We start from the raw sequence: 19,977 nt of genomic DNA on the forward strand, positions 1-19,977 counted from the left end.
TTAATTGATGTAGGTCATATAGAAGCATCGGTAATAATGTGAGACATAACCAGTTAAAAACGTCTTGTAGAAACTATAAACATGTCAGCCGTCTTTGCTGTTAGTTGATTACCTCTAATAAATAAAACAATTTGTTCAGGGGAGAGTAAAAATTGATTTAAGAGTTCTAATCCAGACAAGTGAAAAAAAAAAAACATTAACTTTGAACCCTGTAATGAATTGAAAAAGACCTTGGTGATAAATGTAGTGACTAATCACTAATATCAGCACTGTGTAGAAACCTGTGAAGAACTATCAAACATGTCATATAGTTCAGTTGTTGTTCACCATTTAATTAATATGCACAAATGAAAACCAACAGACATGATGCATTGATCCACATCTTTTAATCTCAATTTTAAAGAGACACAATAAATCTTGGAAAAGGACATACTGAACTTGCATTAACCATTAAAGGTACAAAAAGAAAAAAACAACAACAGAAAAATATAAATTAAAAGCAAATGAGAATATCCCTCCAAAACAAGTCTGGACTGCGCACACAGGACTTGGGATGACACAGCACCTTTCTTGTATGTTTGACTTTGTACTGAACAGTTAGCGAGCCTTCTTCCTCAGCAGGATCACATGGGGAGAGTTCACAGGATACACAGTGTGCGGTAACAGAGTCACAGTGATGCATTTTCATGCAATGCCCACAAGGGGGTAGCATGACTCAAGTAAATCACAGTGATCCCCACGCCATGCTGATCTAGTTCAATGCCTTTCATTCACATCCTGACCTGCAACAGGTGCTGTTCGCTCACTAAACAGACAGAATAAAGCAGAGGGGTCGGGCAGAAGGCACAGCTGTTCTTTGGCATCTCAGCGTAATGTTCCCATTCAAATTACGATGAAGAGTCGCCACCAAGTTGGGAAAAGATCAAATGAAAAAAAGGAGCCAAGCAGCCACGATAGTGTTGCAGTAACATATGGTAAATACATTCACAATGATAGATTTAATCTGTCTGTGTGTGTGTCTGTGTGTGTGTGTGAGCGTGAAACCAGCTTTGTGTGAATTTCCGTCCTCGGCTATCAACACGCACAGCCACTTGTGCTGCTGCGGGGCGTCTCCTTCAGGTCAGTTCCCTTGTTATTGGCCAATGGACTGGCGTCGCCGTTAGGACTCTCATTCATCTTCTCACAAATGGCGTCCACCAGTTTGTCAAAAACCTGCTTCACGTTGATGTTGTCTTTGGCGCTGGCCTCAAAGAACTGGAAGCCTGGAGAGGGCAGAGGGAGGAAGACGAGTTAGGAGTGACCACTGGGTGATGTTTGGGTTTGTGTGTTCTCATTGAGCAGGTGATAAAAGTGTGTTTGAGTGTGTGTTGGCTTACCGAGCTCTGTAGCCAGTCTCTGGGCATCTTCAGTGGGGACCTGTCTGTCTTCTTCCAAGTCCAGCTTATTTCCTACCAGCGCTACTTGAGCATTTCCCCATGAGTACGTCTTGATCTGCGTTGCCCTGGAAAACACCAACAAAACATTTTTACAACCACTAATCTTAAGTATTTCCATATTATGCTACTTTATACTTCTACTCCACTACATCTCAGATGCCAATATTGTACATTTTACTCCACTACAATGGAGTAAAAGTACAATTAATCCAAATACCAAATGTAATAACGGCAGGACATTTGTGTAAAAGGAGAAATTTGGACGAAATCTGAGCAAATTATTTCCTGTGAAATCTGAGATGAGTTTTCCTGATATTTTTAGTAACTTTTAATACAATTATCTGTCTGTATAATCTATTTTCAAAACTTTTCTTCTCTCCGATGGTTAGCCAATGTTCTTTTAGCTCTTTGGTTGTTTTAGCTATGTACTTTTCTAATGCAGGATGAGGCTGTTAGGCAGAGAGCGACAGCTCTGTGAATATCGTTTCTGTCTCCATCGTGTCCTTATCCTGTGAGATTGGTTTTTAGTTTATATCTTAAATAATAGTCTTAAGTTTAAGAACAATGATGTAATTCAGTTTTCTTGACAGAAATTAAGACATACAGGCCTCCTTCATATATGTATATATTTTTAAGTGTTTTTCAACCCTTAAAAATTAAGGTAGCCTGTGCTTTGGTGACCCCTAGTGGGGTTCGGGTTGCCCAGGTTGGGAACTAGTCACATACAATATATTCATTCAACTACTTTACACTTTACTTTAAGTGTATTTTGCTGATAACTCTTCATACTTTGACTACTATTACAATGACTGGTGGTAAACCATCAGATATGTGCTTTTATATGAACAACTTTTTACTGTCTATTGTTTTAAGCTATTTTTCTTTGTGATATCCTGTTACTTCAGCAATGGAACAATTTCTCCCAGGTATCAGCTTGTATCATAAACACAGAGCAAAAGGGCAGCGTGTCTCCAGGTCAAAGACGTCAACAAATAAAAAAATTCCAAAGCAGCGGTTTAACAGTATGACGTCACATCCAGAGGTCTACTCACCAGTCCTGTACAGCGCAGAACGACTCCTGACTTGTGATGTCGTACATTAACAGGAATCCCATGGCTCCTCTGTAGTATGCTGTGGTGATGGTCCGGTAGCGCTCCTGTCCTGCTGTGTCCTATAAAGACATGACAAATCTGAGAAATTCTGGCTCTTTTTTGGGGATCAGAGACATTTATTGTGTTTAATATTCCCCCCTCCGCCCGGTAGCATAATTACTATGATTATGCTGTTCTCTTGAGATCGAGATGTGGTTGTAAGTCTGGGTGAAACCTTATAAAAGCTATAACTCAATTCCAACACATACTTTAATTGAATACAAAGAGATTCATGACGGGAAGAAAACAAATGGTTAACCTGGTTGTCCTGAGAAGGAAAGGTGAATCATTAACTCTCTTGCAACACAAGTTAATCTGTCTCGTCATGTGTTGGTTGTTGCCACACCCTCTAAATACACCAGGATGTGCTCCCTGCTTTGTGGCTGTGCCTTAAGGGGCAAAAATGTGTTCTGAAGATGTCATTTTTATTCTTTCCTTGTCTGATTGTAGGGAACTGTTAAAGCATTAAAGGACACCCCTGATGTGGATACATGCAAGGTGCAAACTGCACCAAGAAATACTTCATTTAACTTGATTAAGCTCAATAATAGGTTTAAAATGTTCTCCCTTAAAGCCAGAAAATGTCAGATGAAATATTAACGTCATGCACTCTGAGGGTGGAGATTTAGCGCTCGTCAGTGGTCTACAGAATATGTCAAAGGGCTCATACTGTGTAAGTCAGTGCATGAGATGTTACTTTGGGGCAGAGTTTTACAAAATGAGCTGAGCTTGTTTTAACGGCCCCATGAAACCCATTCAAGTTGCTCAGCAGCCAAAAACATTTTCCACTTGTAAAAATATGCAACTGTATCATTGTTAAGCAGAGCAGAGAAGGCATGCTACGCTGAATATATTAGGCTACTATAAAAAAGGGGGAAAAAAAAAAAAAGATGTATGACTTTCATCTAACAGCAGTGCTGTGGGTGAGTCCTCGAATTCCACTAACATTCAGTAATAGATCTGTCCTGGGTGTCAGTCTGCGCAGTAAGCACATTCAGCTCCGGCAGCTCAAAGCCATGCATCTTTCATGAACCCTGCCGTCTGGGGACGATGTTAAACATCAACTGTCATTAACTCCACAGTGTGAGAAATTAGTTTACGCCACAGCCATGACAGGCAGCAGTGTGTAAGAGGGCAAACTAGGGAACGGGGCGAGGATAAACAGCCTGTGTTGTGTAACAACGCTTTCAAAAGCACTCTTCACTCTGCCTTTGGTTGAAGTTGAATTTTAGAGGTAAATGCTGTTAATTACCTCAGTAAATTACAGCTCTGACATTAAAGAGACTGCAGCGTTTTATACTCAATTTTGCTGATATATTGTCTGTCAAACCTGTTTGCTCTGTAAAGTATATTTTTTTTATCTGGTGGAGGAATGAAAAAGCTTCCTGAACTTTTTATTGGAAATTATGAGGAGGGTCCTCACAGCTTCTTTCTTAACTGACACTGACTCTGCAGTAGGCTGGCTAGACTCTTAATATTTTTAAATTAACTCAGCTAGGTATTTTTTGTTCTCCTCAGTCTTGTTTATGTCAGGAGGCAGCCTACACAGATATCTGTGGTTCTTTCCTTTATAGATGCTATGCACTGATGTCACTTTCCCAGCAGGACACGCCCTCTCATTTGGACTGAGTGGCAAAACATCGTACAGCAGGGCTGTAAAAATAAAAATGATTATCTGCACAAATTAAAGGCAGCTGGTGATCCTTACAACTTACCAAAGACATTATTATTTGTATATGGACAGGCCTGTACCGATATTTTTTTTATTTTATGACATTATTGAAGAGACATGTTAGCATACAGCAGTGTTGAGGATGTGGGATGAGATGCGTAATTGTTGCACGGAATATAAATGAAAGATGCTAAACATTTAATTGATAAGTAACATTAGTAGTACTACTACTAGTATATACTAGTATATAGTATATAACTTAAGGTATGATTTTATCCCAAAATCAAACATACCTGACACAAAATGGCAACCACAGATTCACATTTCATTGCCTGGATTCGAGTCGTTTCTGTGAATTTCAGTGGTCGATTTGCTTCTTTTGGCACAAAAACATTGCTCTGATTTCTTGCTGAATCTGTTGGTACAGTCAATCACACAACAGCTCTTTCTCATGTTAGATGAGTTTTTGTGTTTTACTGGCATTTAAGCTGAAAGCTGTCAGTATTATTTATTATTAAATATATTATATTTGTTATTATTGCTACTCTGTTGGTGTAACCACAGTGCTTCATTTTAAGAAAGTATGGCTTTTCTGATTGTGAGTCAATTTTGACCATTTGATCAATGTGGCTTTTTGTTTCCCGCCTTAGCACAGACACATGAAAAAATCTGTAAAGTCCTTGATTTTTTTTTCTGCACATTTATATAACTTTAATTGTTCAGTAATCAGAGTTTGCACAACTTTATGAGAGTAAAATTCAAACCCTTTTCAAGCACTTTCAAGGCACCTAGACCATTTAGAGAAACTCCTGCACAGGCCTAATGGTTACACCGAAACATCAGTATTTAATAAATATATCAGCAGAAAGTGAGACAGTGTGCAGGAGTTTCTCTAATTGTCCAGACACTCAAAGCCTTTATCATCACATCTAAATTGACACAATAAAATCAAGCGTAAATTATTTTATAGCCACAGCAACCAATGAATATTATCACTAGGTTTACTTTACCAGCTGTGCATATTAACTTTGCTTGTGATTGAATGTTTTGATCATGATTATTTATGGCTTGCTAATTTTCAGAGTCATTCATTGTAAAGAAAAATGTATCTTTGCAGTGAATGACAAATATGATGACAAGATCATTTCTTTCAAACATGAAAAGATTTTTGGTTTAAATTCAAATTCAATGATATTAATTAGGCCAAACTAAATGGAGAGTTTTTCTATGTCGTTTTCAGTCCCGCAAACAGCACAGATAAAGCTTGAAGGTTTCCACTTTGAAGAGGCATTAACACAGTCAAATACACAGTAACGATTAGAACATACAAACACCTTTGATGCAAAAAATACTAGTGTTGCCATCCACTTCCAACTACCCATATCACTACTAAAAGTGTGTGTACATACATGGCTTTCGTCCAACAGAACCTGCTCCAGGCTATGTGCTCAAGGTGCGGAGAGTTAAATTAGCCTCATAAGAGGACCAAACAAGGTGACTAGTTCTGTTTTTCCTTTTCCCTTTGTGATGTCAATTTAAACAAAGCAAACAAGACCACTGGTAGCACTACAAAAAGAACATAATCAGAGAGGTTAAAAAACTACCAGAATAATTAGGGTTAAATCTGGCAGAACTGTAACCCTGTCTGCCAGCTTTGACTTCTTAACTCCTGCACTGCGCAAACATCAGTTTGTTCTGGTCTTATCTGCCAGACTTCCACTCTTTCCTGCTGCTGCAGAGGAGAAACTATGTGCATGTAAACAGTCTGAAAGCAGGAGGATGAAGGAAAGTAAAGGATTTTTCATTAGCTTTGCTCTGTGATTCTTTTTCATGCCAGAATAATTTAACAAGCTACAGAGGACACTGTCCAAATCAGTTAAAACGATGAGAGCAAGATTAAATAAAAGTCTACTGATTTTTAAAATATTGCTTTAAACTGCAATAAACTGAAAGAGCCACATAGCGTTGTCTGTAAATGATCACTTTTGATATTTTGCTGAATATTTAAAGTTTGGGGGTGTTTACAGTATTGATCTTTTCCAAACGTTCCTGAATAATTACGGCCTTTGTCAATGTTATGAACTGCTATTTGTTACTCAAAGAGCAGAGCAGATATTTATTTTTTCCTCTGCTGTTATGTTAGTTAAAAAGTGGTTTTCCTTTAGATATTTTTTTAATGTTATATTTTGTGGTGGTGGACACACTTTCTTCACTTTTGTCCACAGGGCTTCCAAAATCAACACATATAAGTTCTTTGTTGCCACTTTAAATCTACTTTTTTAAGAACTAAAAGTTTCTTTCAGCATGTGGTTGTTGGCGTTTCCACTGCACAGAGGTGGGAGTAAGTAACACGTGTGCAACTCACAAGGAAGTCTTCAAGTAAGACAAGTTAACTCATTGCTCAGGTCAAGTGAGTCACAAGTCAAGTCACACTCAGTTCACATCAGCTGTCTCGTGTGTTGGCCTCTGCTGGTCTGCCACTTCCTGGAAGGTTGCCAGGTTTGCACGCATTGCGCTAGAAATCACCCATTCATGTTTCAAAAACAAAACAAACTCCTCAATATCTAGAAAAATGCAAATATAAAATATATAAAAATGAAAATATATAAAAAGTCTATCTCAAGTCTAAGTCAAGTGATAAATGTCAAGTCACAGTCAAGTCTTTTATCAGTGTTAGTCAGGCAAATCTCAAGTTCTCAAATTTGTCCAAGATGAAGGCTAAGAGCTAAGTCAAGTGACTTGAGTCCCCCACCATTACTACTAAATTCTAAAAACCTGCCAAGATTAAGTAAAATTAGTCCACTGGCATATGAAAAAGCAATGGTTGCTTTATGCACGCAATACTACAACAATAATGACACCATATAAAGCAACAGATTGTCATTATGGGTCGCCAATTCCCGATCCTGCAGATTTTTAAAAACTGTCCTTGAAATAAAAGGCAGCGAGTGCTCAACTAATCAGAGATGTTCAGGACTGCAAACCCCACTCCCAGAGTTCCTGTACTTTTAGGAAAAAAAATGCCTGAAGCAGGGACTTTCTTGGGGGTAAAATAACCTCCCCGCAAGTTAATTCAGACCCCAGTCCATACATATGTTTCTAGTCCTGGGGAAAGGTGGAAACAAACAAAAAAAGCTTTAGTTGGTCCATTGGAAGAAAATATGTGATGCACCTGAAAAGCTCTAAAACTACATTTTTCCACCTTTGTAAATGGCAACCTGAACACAGTCAAACTGTGAATTAAATACATAAAGTTATGTATTGAGAGACCTGTTTGTTAAATTACATCTCTCACCAGCAAGTAGACATTAATCCTCCCTTTTCATCACATGTCAGAGGTCAATGTCTCAGTGTTTTTTTCCATCTCACCCAGATCTGAAGTTTGACCCTCTTGTCGCTCCTGTAGATGGTCTTGACTTTGAAGTCGATGCCCACTGTGCTGACAAAGGCTGAAGTGAAGGAGTCGTCTGCATAGCGGAACAGGAAGGAGGTCTTTCCCACGCTGCTGTTGCCGATGATCAGCAGCTTAAACATGTAGTCAAAGTTTTGGTCGGCTGCATCTCTCTGCTCCTGTCCCGCCCCTGGATCTCTGGCTAGTGCCATCTGTCAAATGAAGCAGGACAAGCGGAGAACAATGGTTTTTCAGATCCCCAACTTCATGAACAGACTCTCAAATTCGTTCATAAAAAGTATCTGCCATCATTTTGAAATGTTTCATATGGAACCTGTGGTCATAAAAGTACCATGCAAACAACTAGCACTGTAATGATTAGTTAAAGGTGAAGTAAGTGATTCTGGAGAAAGACATTGTTGATTCTCATTCTACGGTTATCAAAGACCAACGCTTTGGGGTGGTGGCTCGGGCCGAACCACTCAACAAAACAATGAGACACAATAATTAACTATGTTTCTCCAGAATCACTTACCCCATCTTTCATTAAAAAACAGTCAATTGGCAGAAATTCATCGTCATCATCAGCAAATCAACCAAACGTTCTTCATTCCAGCTTCTCCAGTGTGTTTGATATCATTGTAACCTGAATATCTTTGGTTTCTGACTGTTGGTGAAACACAGTAAGACATTTAAAAATGTCACCTCGAGCTCCGGGTTCAGGCTTACGTCAATATGACCTGAATTAACAAACAAGACCATCAGTGGGAACATTGACTATTTCTATATAGTTATTCTTAGACCAGAAGAGCCTGTTTATATGATCCCAGGCAAATGTGTGTTAGCCAGCTAAAAAGAAGCAGGACGAGATTTTTCTTTGGATAATTTTTATTATATGTTTTATTTTTAGCTAATATATTTTGTAGTTATGACAGTAGAAACCGCTTTTGTCCACTGGGCCTCCAAAATCAACATAATATGAAAGTCCCTTGCTCCCACTTTCAATCATTAAATGACAAAATTATCAACAGATCAACTGTTAATGAAATGAATCATGACATTACTCTTGACAGCAGCAGACTATAGATGTAGGATATAAGGTACAGTATGTACAGGAACAATACAAGTACAAAGGTACTGACAGGTTCAGCAGCTAGGCTGGGACAAAAGTACATCACATGATTAATGACTATTGTATCTGCTTCTATCTATTTTGGTACATTTTAAAACTGTGCATGGTATGCTACATGCTAATAAGAAATAAAGCTGAAAGAGTTGGCCAATAAATTAACTAGCATAAAGGAGAAAAATAATGGACCATTACTGTTTTGACAGTCATGTCTCTTCATAATACTTTCCCCTGTGCATTTTAATAATATTTTAAAGTCATTTATTTTAAGCAAAAATGTCAAATGTTTCCATGTTCCAGTTTCTAAATTGTGTGGATTTTCTTCTTTTCTCGTTTGATGCTATTGGAAATGGAGAATGTTTGGATTTTGGACTACAGTCAAACAAAATGACCACTTTGTGTTTAAAGGTTGCGATGGGAACTTTTAACTACAGTCTTGGATTCTGACATTTCATAGACAAAATGATGAATGAGTTGGGCCAGATGGAGAAAGTAATCAGCAGATTTATTGATAGTAATCATTAGTTGGGGCTCAGTTAGACAACAATGATTCAACAAAAAATGAAAATAAAAAGCCCACAGTACCTTCCTTATTGATGACATAATATTGTGGAAGGAAAAGAGAGTCAGGTGTGATTCTGGTGAAGAAAGTTGACGCAGAAGTCAGACAAGAGATCTACACACTGAAATCATAGTTTCTACTATATTTAATTTATTACAGCAACGTTTTGATTCCGAAGAAATCATTGTCAAGGGAGAGTTTTTTTTGCGGTGAATACAGTCCTGTTGACTAAAATTAAGTGATTATTAACATTAATAGACTGAAATTTACCATTAAAAAGCCTCCAGGAAATTATATCTATGTCAAACAACACACTGTGGCTTGTCATTTTTGGAAAAAGGACAAATTTTGAAGATGATTTAAAGATGTTGCTGGAGGACCTGTAAAAACAACATATATCACATTTTAAGTCAGCTAATGTTAGCTAACTAGCTATCTAATTTATGTTGATCATTAGCTAGATAGTTAACTGTTGTATTGCTAACATTTGTTATTATTACTTAAGATATGACCCTATATATCACTGAGGTTCTATGTTTGCTCAACTGTTAATGGAGCAAAAAAAGGGTCAAGTGTGTCAAGTGTTTTCAAGCAGGTTCAAGTACTTTATCCAGATTCTAAGTACTGGGATGAGTACTGGCTCTGGCATGTCCGGGCTTATTATACCAGGGTATTGTAACCTATTTATAACATGCAACAAGTATTTCAAGAATTTCCTCAGTTGATAAATCGCCTATCTTGGCGAGAGCATGCAGCTAAAGGAACTGAAGGAGAAAAAAAAACACATCTTGGAGTTAGAATTTGACATGAGTAATGAGTGTGATTTGGCGCTATCACCAGATACCCCTGGCTGATACTGGCTTGTTTAAAGATTGGATGTCTGGGTAAGACAGTACTTGTGTGTTCGATTGTCAGGAGTGAGGAATCTCAGCTATTTGAGAATTCAGGTTCACACTCACATGGCTGAAATTCATCCGCACTAATAGCTGAGCAGATGTTGATGTGGGTAAATGGAAGTGTTGTTTTAAAAATGGTCTGTCTTTCTCCCTCATCCCTCTTCGCTCTCATGAATCAGGGCCGAGGCGTGCTGCTTCCACTGTTTCACCCTCCATCAGTCACCCACTGCGCTCGCTGGCCATTTGTCACATGTTGACTCAAGTTACAGAACTTATGAGATCAGTGGATGCTGAGCGGTGGGCGAGGGGCCATAGATTCTCCTCCCCTCCCTGTATATTTCATACATCACCCATCTGACCATCCATCGACCCACTGACTCTCCTATTTAAACACACACGCACACACACATCCTCCTTTACTCTTGCTCATATCCATCCATCTGTGCATCCCTCCTGCCATCATCCATCCATATCTAACCCTCTCTCCACACTTCCTCCATCTTTCTACATCATAAGTGGGCTGGACCCTCCATTCATCCACCCTTTCCCCACCCTCCCCTGTCAGAGAGCCCATACTCCTCCCTGATTGCTGTGATCTCTCTGGAGACCAGCTCAGCATTACTGCCTCCACGATCATAAAGAGGGGCTGGCCGGCATGCTGCCCAACACACACTCAGCACAACACCACGCATGCGCCAACCCATCAGTATGAAGTATACGTACGAGCTGGTGTGTGTGGAGGCACATTAACGTTGGATGCATTTACTTTAGCAGAGGAAAACAGGGCATGTTGCATCATAACACAAGGGATGACTTAAAAGCAGATGTTGACATCTGGACTAAAGTAGAAGTTAATGGAAATGGTTGTGCTACTGTTTGCATGAAGACACATCGGATCATTACACTTGTTGGCACTTAATTAAACTAATTATTTCCACGCAAACCAGCCTAATGTACAACTACAAATATAAAAGTTTACATTCTGAGATATGGGAAGACGCTGCACTGACTGTTAGTCTAATTTGCCAACAATGCCCTACCATACGGCAGCCCAACTACAACCTGGTGACATTAAAACAAACCTCCCACCGTGTCTGAATGCTGTGTGGACGTTCCTCACCGTGGATGTAGTTTATGAATCTGTCTCCTCCGTCCTTCCCTTCCCGCGGTCCTCCACCTCCACCTGAAGCCGATGGGTGTGCGCTGTTGTTGGGCGCTCCTCTTCAGACGCTCCGATCCCGGATCTCCAGACTGTGCATGTGCCTGTCACCGGGACACCCACCGTGTAACCACACACAAGTCAGACAGAGTATATACAAGCCACTTCCTGTGAAGACTTTCAAAATAAAACCGCGAGTGAAACCATGTTTTACACAGTGCAAATGTGAGGCATGTCGTGGCGTTTTCTTTTGTTTGTTTGTGTTTGAGTCGTCACTTTGATTTGCATTTTGCATATCTGCAATGCAACATAGCTCTAGAAATCAATTTCAATGTAAGCAGCTTTATTGGCATTACGTTTTAGATCAATCATGTTGCTAAACCAAGAAGTCATATTATACACATCACATGCAATATAATACACAATAAATAGTAAATGTTGCACGTGAAATAAAAGAGAAAAGCATAATTAACAAGTATAAGTAATTGTAACATGCAGAATCATATTCTCCTGCCTATGGATATTGAACTGGCAAGCTCTTGATATTTCTCGACTAATCGCGATATGCAAGATAAGTTTTAATTTTAATTTAATTTTTTTTTGTTTTTACATTATTTTTTACATTAGATAATATAATATAAGATAAGATAAGATAAGATAAGATAAGATAAGATAAACTTTGTTGATCCCACACAGGGGAAATTCAAGTTACAGCACCACAAAAGTACAAAATATAAAATATAAAATATAAAGATTAAATTTAACAAACTATACACTCAAGATGATATACACCTTTCATTAATACTTTTCAAGGGGTATCTTACTTTTATTTATCAATTTTTATCATTTATATTACTGCTGTAATTTTTATTCTTGCAATATTTTTTTATTCATCATTTTTATTTGTTTCTTGTCTGTATTGTTTTCATTTTGCTATGTGAAGCATTTTTGGCTGCATGTGTGTATGAAAGGTGTGATATGAATAAAGCTGAGTCAAGTCAAGTTGTAGTGTAATACCATTTACCTATCTTCTGCATACTATAGCATCTATACTGTGGAGCCCTAACTTTTTTTTGTCATTTGTCAATATTGTCATATTGATCTTGTGATTATTTTTAGAACTTGACACTACCATTGTCAGAAAGTAGTGACAAATGCCTATAACATCTCAGAGTCCAAGGTGATATATTCAAATGCCCAAATTAAATTCTGCTTAGGGCCCCATAGAGGCTTGAGCCGGCCCTGCTGAAAACACCAAATGTTGGACACTTGGTTGATAAGGTACTTTAACAATTCATAAATGATCAAAATTGTTGCCAAAAATCTGTCAGTACACCAACTGATTTACCTAATCATAAATAAGATTAATGGGGTGTCCCTTAAAATTATTCATAAAATCACCCGCCAATCATTACATGCAGAAATTTAAAAGAGAAAAAACACAATTTATGTTGTTATGGGAACCTGTGGTGTTTGGTTCTGTAAAATACCCAAGAAAGAGGCAAATGTTATTTTTCATAAAAAACTTTTATGTTGAAGGTTAAATCACCACATTTCCGGGTCCACTGTGTCCCTCACTGGGTACTTGACGCAGTTTTAATAGTAAACTTCAGGCGGCCCTGCTCTGTTGTGTGTGAATGGCGCTGGCGTTACGCACTGGTAACGCAACCAAACTCATGATCTCGCTGTTAAATTGGCCTCTTATAGCGTGGATAAAGTATAGCAGCTGATTCAGTGTCTAACAATCCGATTTAGTACGCTGAACTTCAAGATGTAAACTGTTAATATTACAAGTCTTAAGTCAGACAAAACCAGTTCTGGCCTTCATCAACAAGCATCGGCCTGACTGGTGAGCAATGCAGAGAAATCATGCACACAGGCACATTGAATCATGTCCAGACCAGACTAACTCCTGTGTATTTTTCAAATCTAAAAGGATGGTATTGTTATGCACTGAAGATACCAGTGCCATGTGTGCTCTAAGGCCTTTCTGTGAATTTGAGACAGAGTGAATCATGTTGGAGCAAGAGAAAATCTACAGCTGCGGGGCAATGATGCAACAGACCTGCCAAAACTGCAGTGTGGAAGAGGGTTTTTTATTGGTGCTTGGCAAAACAGTCCCTGACACCGCAGTAACACACCCTGAAAAATACACTGGCTCCTACAGACACTGTAAGTTAGAATTATACACAAAGAGAGAAGTAGGTTGGTTTTAAATAAAGACATTAAACTCAAATTCTTAGCTAGCCTATTTAACCACTTTACTTCCAACAGGGAAAATGTAACATGTAATAGATTATACATTATATAATGACCACAAGGAAAGAAGTAAATGCAATGTTGCATTAAGTCAACCTGTCAACCATGTAGAAAGGACAAACAAAATAAAAACTGGACCAAATCTATGTTGCAGATATTATCCCAGTGTGCCAAAGAGCACTACAGGTAGTAAGGTAGTACTCGAGTCTCTGACTCAAGACCACTTTTTCAAAGTTTCAGTCACATCTCTAAATCGACGGGAATCACATTTTTACCTGGTCTTGCCTTGCCTCAGACAAGGAAGACTTTATTTTATTTCAATAAAATTTGGCTACCTCTCGCTTCATTTACAAAGAGTTCATCTGCAGCACATAGTCCAAAATTAACACACAGCAGTGTGTAAATTCTGCGATGCCTCACTCTATCATTGGTCTGGTCCTGTTTTTGAATCTGTCTTGCCCTGCCTTGGTCTTGATATGGTCTCAACCCCTCAAAGTCTTGGTCTTGTCTGGATCTCGCCTTACCTCAACACTGACTACAGGTCATTGTTTCTGTAAAATATTTAAAAAAAAAAAAGTGGAACTCTTAACTGCAGACTTAACCTGGTAAATCACACGACAGTGTCATTCACAACTAGACAGGTTTTCTGATACATCTTTCAAATAAAATACCATCATCTTGAACAGTTAAATTGTCAGTTTAACAGAAAGTAGTTCTCCAAAACTGGATGAAACAGAAGCAAAGCTCCTCACAACAAGAAACAAGAAAACCTAAAATTCTGTTGAGATTCTTTCTGCCTCAAAGGTTCAAGAAAACTCTAACTCAATATTCAGTCTTCAGTTTTAGTGGCAACATGAGGACGTTTTTGGTCATTCGAGCAGCGGTGTCTGGCCGGATCATTGCGAGCCCACAACCTGTGGAACTCCTTGATAAAAGGTTGCACCAGGTCTGGCTCCTCAGTGACGAGGATGTTCTCCATGTTGCACTGTACTGCTGTGAGAGTCCAGTTGAGGGAGCCGGTGATGAGCAGCCGGCCATCCACCACCGCAAACTTGTGGTGCATGTACACAGAGCCCACATCGCACCGCACACAGATCCCTGTGGAGCAGAGGGTGGACAGGGAGGAGGGTGGACGATAATTTTTCAGTGCCTTGAAGATGTGTTGAACTCCGGTATGAAATTCTGGTTTGTATACGAAGAATATGAACAGGAATGTAGAGTAAATACTACAAAAGCTGGTTTGTGAATGTTGGTGTTCAAAAATATGTATGAATATTCCTCCTCTTTAGTCCTAAGAGCTCCTCTCAGACCGAAACACCGGTTTAAGAGTTTCTTAGTGGACAGAGGTGATCTACCCTGAGGAGTTGTGATATAGAAGCACAGACAAATCTAAATGCATTTAAACTTTTGCACTTTCACTTCATAGACTATTCAACCACACAACAACACTATTCCACTAAAAGGTTACAACACACAGCACGTACCATTTAAGGTCACATGAATGTTTTCATCATTTCCATAAAATCATAAGACACTTGTTTACGGTATTTCTTTTATCCAGTCTGAGGAGAAGAAATTCTTTGGATAGAAAAACTGTGCAGCGTGGGAGCTACAGTATCAAATCTGACAAACAATTTAAATCTATGCCTTTATATTTATTCTACTTGTCTGATTTCTCATATATGCATGTTTATTATGATCATGTTTTTTCTTATGCAACAAAATAACATACCAAGCTATAAATTGTCATTTTTTACTGAATCTGCTATGAGCTTCTGAAAGCTTTTACTCTTATTGCTGAGTACTGCAACTTAAAAACTAAAATTTAGTTAACTAAATTACTGCAGCAGGTATTTTAAACAAAGTTCATAAGTTAAAAATAACAGTTTTTGTTCTGATAGAGGAATATACAAATACTTAATGCTTTTTAATCTTTTGTATCGTTTCTTTTCAGTTGTGAAGAATTGAAACGATCTTACACAGAAGCATTACAGTGGTAGTATATTTGATATGTAGACCACTACTTTTTAGATTGGATTGCAGACTAAACTCAGAGAGTCATTAGATAGATTAGGTGTGCAAGTTCTCTCTTGAAAGGTTAAGTGCATTTAAAAACAAGTGAAAAACAATTACCAGAAATGTGTTTTTAAGAGTCAGTTTTCTGAGCATTTCTCTTAACATGTCCCCTTGACCCCGCTCTGTGTAAATGCCTTTTTGGCTTTTTAAAATATGTTCAGCGCAACGTGAAGAGAGCCAGAAACAATGGGAAAGACTAAATGCAACTGGAAATTAAAGGTCGATGTCTTCACAGTTTTGACCCCAGGACATGGACAGTCTAGAGAGGATGTCTCTTTAAGATCATTTTCCCTGCCCTTTCAGAGTCTGCGTGCATCAGTGAATATCTCCCTGTTTTATAAGCAAACTCTGAACTACCCCAACCAGTGACAGCAAACAAAGCCAGAGCACTGTGCTTCGCTGCCAGTCACATTTAGCTATTTGGGGATAAAAGGTTTTTGCAGACAATGACAAAATGTAACAGATACACTATGAAAAGAGGAGATGATTGTCCCTTGTACCAGAGTCATTCTCATGAGGTCTACAGTCAACATACACACACACTTAGAAACACTTTACCTAATGAAATGTGCTGTCTGCTTGCCAATTTCTTACTTACTTAATCCTTACTTAACCATATGAAGCGGCAGTAATTTATTAAATGCAGGGGACTGAGGGAGAGAGAGTGAGACAGTGTGAGTCTGACACGTGGCACAAAATCTTTCAGAGCTTTGAGAGCATGATTACCCTGACTCATAGGAGGGCTTGTAGTGGCAACCTCCATTCACCCAGACAGTTCCTATCATCTCTCTATTCACCACTATGAAACCCTATGAGACTTACTGACAATGACACTGATAGTCTGAGAACACACACAGAGCGAGCACCTTTTAGTGAGTGAGACCACAGTCATTGTTCCCGTATTTCAACTGACATTTGTCCATAAATACGATCCCACAGAGGTTAGTGTGACATTTTTTAACAAGTAAAATCTCTATAAGGATTAACTATGTGCCCCTGGGCTTGTATTTGCAATTTTTTGTGCATTTCATCTCAGTCACTGTTCAAATGATAGTTCAGATTGGATGAAGTGGGGCTGTATGAGCTTGTTATCGACAGTCAGTGTATTAGCTAAAGCAGATGCCAGTCAGCACACCCCTAGTTTGGAGAAGCAGAGAGGAGTACCAGCACAGATGCTAAGCAGTGTACTGCAGTGGACAGGGTCAGTAACAAAAGGCATTTTAACCACTTAAAGATAATTCATTTCACCTTTTATGGTGCTGCTGTTAAATAAGCCAAATATCCTTGTATGTAAACCAACTGAACTCCATAGGTGAAATCAGTAATTTTATTTTACAGACCACAGGAGGTGCTACTCTAAGGCTGCCTCAATGTGTTAATTTGTTTGTGTTATTGTGTGACTTGTTTTTAAAACACGGATTCACCGAAGTCATACAGTAACACAAACTAATAGATCCAGGCATCAGTAAACAAGAAATTCCCGTGTTCTGCTGTGTAAAATTACTGATTTCACCTGCAGAGTTTGGATGGTTTGGAGAGATTATATTTGGATTATATAACAGCAGTTTCCCAACAGAGGAGGCTGTCTGACGGCAAAGTAAAGCACTAAAAATATCCCATATATAGCACACATTTAACTTATATTTATTTTAGGTGGACCTTTTTAAATGGCTAAAATACCTTTTATTGCAGACCCTGTCCAAAGCAATTCATTGCTTCTCCTAACTTGGGGCATGCCAAACATTACCACATCTACTGTGGTTAATACACTGACCATAGCTATGTACCTCATAAAACCCCACTTCAGATAATCCGAACTATCCCTTTAAAGGCTGCACAGCATTAAGACATATGAATCACAGTGATTCAAAGAATAAACAGATGTTTCCCTTACCGGCCTTCCGGAGGACCCCTATCTGGGAACCAGTGACGGCAACGTAGTCCTTGTCAGACAGGACTCGGATGATGACACCCCTGCTATGCAGCGTCAGTACAGCCCTGCACAGGTCCATGTTGGAAAAGGCAAAGACACACAAGTCCAGAGAGGAGGAAGCAGACAGGAGTCGTCGGAGAAGACGGGAGAAAGAGGTCTCTAGGTCATGAGGCAACAGGCAGTAACATGGACTGGAGGAGAAGAGAACAAGAGAAAATGGCTACTTACTGTATCATCTGCTTATCTGCCATAGAGTATAACAAATATGTTTTCTGTTTATATTCCATCTCTCATGCAGGTTGTTCAGAAAGTGAGGAAACCAAGTGTAAGGTTACAATAGTTCTATTGAGCAACAAATGCTGTTACAATAAGCTAGCTGTGTATAGTTTTCAAGCCCCAGTGGTTTTATTCATACTTTAAATTTGGTTTAGTTTAAATTTGGTTTTCTAGGTGTAACTTTATGTGAAAAACTTTTTCAGTGGAGAAAAGAATAGTCCCATTAAGTGAAAAATGATTAGGATGAGGAATGGTTCCTGCACTGACTAAATCCACTTACTGAAAGTATCCAGGGGCTGTGAATTTTTGCTTTAGTGGCATTCATCATAACAGAAAATCACTACAGAGAAAATCATATATTCCTTTTAATCAATACAGTGATTGTGTTTTACTTACTAAGGTGAAGAGGGAGTGAAGATATGTTCTATGCAAGCTATCTCTGAGGGAAAGAAGAGGACCTCATTCAGGGTTTTTACAGGCCTGAGGCGACGGAGAAGCCAGCCAATCAGCTCCAGACTGACAGAGACAGCGACCACACCCAGGCAGACCACCTTCACCGTCCACATCACTGGCATTTACTACATAAGAAAACAAACATGCGGTATAATGCAAACTTTTTATATTGATATATGACCAAAAACTGTTTTTGTGAGTTTTGTTGGTCGTGATTATGAATATTTTCATACAGGTAGATAAATAGTAAATAATTATTATATTATCTGTATTGCATGTGTATTTAGTAGTGTTCAAACAAGTCAGCTTCTCAATTTTGAGCATTTGCAGCATTTCACTATGTTATGTAGTTGCACATTTTTGTGTTGAAGTTTGTATCTGTGTGTTTGTAATCCCTTTGGGAAATCATAATGGTTTGATTTGTTACCAGTTTCTGACATTTTATGGACAAAAACAAAAACTCAAATCAAGACAATGATGAGCAGATCAGCAGATTATAAAAATAATCATTATTTGGTGCTCTAAGGTCATGTATATCATATATAGAAATATAGAACACGTACAACTGCACGTGAAATCTTTTTGAATGTTGTTGCAAACATGTCAGACAAAACACACATAAATTGTATGTTAGTATATGAACTTTATAATTGAATATTTAATCATTTAGCACCATGATTCATTTTCTTTTCCAGCTGAATAACTGAAATACATTTACTCAAGTTCAGTTTTGAAGTTCTTGTACTGTGAGTATTTCCATTTTATTCTAGTTTATATTTCCCCTACTTTACTACGTGTTAACAGATTCAGTTACTACCTATTTTGCAGAGTCAGATTGTTAATGCAAAAATAACCGACTAATAAATTTGATGGTCTATTTTTTAATGAGTCATGCCATCTGGCCATCCAATAATATACAATATATTATTCTTAAACGTGTCATTCTGATAATAAAGATAATAAGTACTTTTTTGGATTATCAAGCATATTTTGAAGCTACATTTCCTTGAGTGAGATTTTGAATACAAGACATTACTTTTACAGAACATTTCTAATTTCTCAAATTTCTCATATGTGAAAACCTACCTGTACATGTAAACCTGTTTGATTGATTTCTTCAGTATGATCTAACAAATGTTGAGAATAAATTAGCTGACTTTAATCACTGACCAAGGTAATAAAGCACGACATAAACTAACATTTAGCTTAACAACATAAAAAAACCCACTGTTTTCTCGCTTTACAAGGACGCTGATTCCAATGTGTGGCTGTTTTGTAACGTTAGCAAACCATTCCAACAACAAACACTGAGGAAATAAGACGACAAACTATTTTTAAACAAAAGTTACCTCCCCCGGTGTATTAAGAGTTACACAAATACACAAAAGAAGTATTTTTAAGCAACACACTTGACCCATATCTAACCTGACAGTTAGCTTCTGTCGCCACCACGCGCTGGGAATATGCTGATACGTTGTTTCGTCACTGCCAATCACCTTGACAGACGTGTCACGGAGCCAATGAGAGGCCGGAAAGCGCACATGCTCTCCTCCAATCATTTAACTCGAACAGTTACCGGTGCCG

The 19,977-nt window shown here is 38.4% G+C and overlaps 2 protein-coding genes across 3 annotated transcripts; both read right to left on the bottom strand.

Moving 5' to 3' along the window:
- Nucleotides 1–367: 367 nt before the first annotated feature.
- Nucleotides 368–11,514, bottom strand: LOC146330100 (ras-related protein Rab-3D-like). 2 transcript variants are annotated; one of them, XM_084715572.1, is made up of 5 exons: nucleotides 11,358–11,514; nucleotides 7,629–7,862; nucleotides 2,489–2,607; nucleotides 1,377–1,501; nucleotides 368–1,262 (listed from the first exon to the last, which is right to left on the bottom strand). In XM_084715572.1, the coding sequence occupies exons 2-5, from the start codon at nucleotides 7,860–7,862 to the stop codon at nucleotides 1,075–1,077; spliced, it is 666 nt and encodes a 221-aa protein (XP_084571698.1). In that variant the 5' UTR covers nucleotides 11,358–11,514; the 3' UTR covers nucleotides 368–1,074. The 2 variants fall into 2 exon arrangements, with proteins under 2 accessions (XP_084571698.1, XP_084571699.1); XM_084715573.1 differs by having other exon boundaries at nucleotides 11,327–11,510.
- A 2,496-nt stretch (nucleotides 11,515–14,010) lies between these two features.
- On the bottom strand, nucleotides 14,011–18,508 carry pld6 (phospholipase D family, member 6). The gene is made up of 3 exons (XM_084715575.1): nucleotides 18,337–18,508; nucleotides 17,626–17,855; nucleotides 14,011–14,753 (listed from the first exon to the last, which is right to left on the bottom strand). The coding sequence occupies exons 1-3, from the start codon at nucleotides 18,504–18,506 to the stop codon at nucleotides 14,485–14,487; spliced, it is 669 nt and encodes a 222-aa protein (XP_084571701.1). The 5' UTR covers nucleotides 18,507–18,508; the 3' UTR covers nucleotides 14,011–14,484.
- Between the last annotated feature and the right edge of the window lie 1,469 nt (nucleotides 18,509–19,977).

Source organism: Lutjanus erythropterus, chromosome 3 (genome assembly GCF_056507025.1).
Source record: "Lutjanus erythropterus isolate fLutEry1 chromosome 3, fLutEry1.hap2, whole genome shotgun sequence".
NCBI classification, from domain to species: Eukaryota; Metazoa; Chordata; class Actinopteri; order Lutjaniformes; family Lutjanidae; genus Lutjanus; species Lutjanus erythropterus.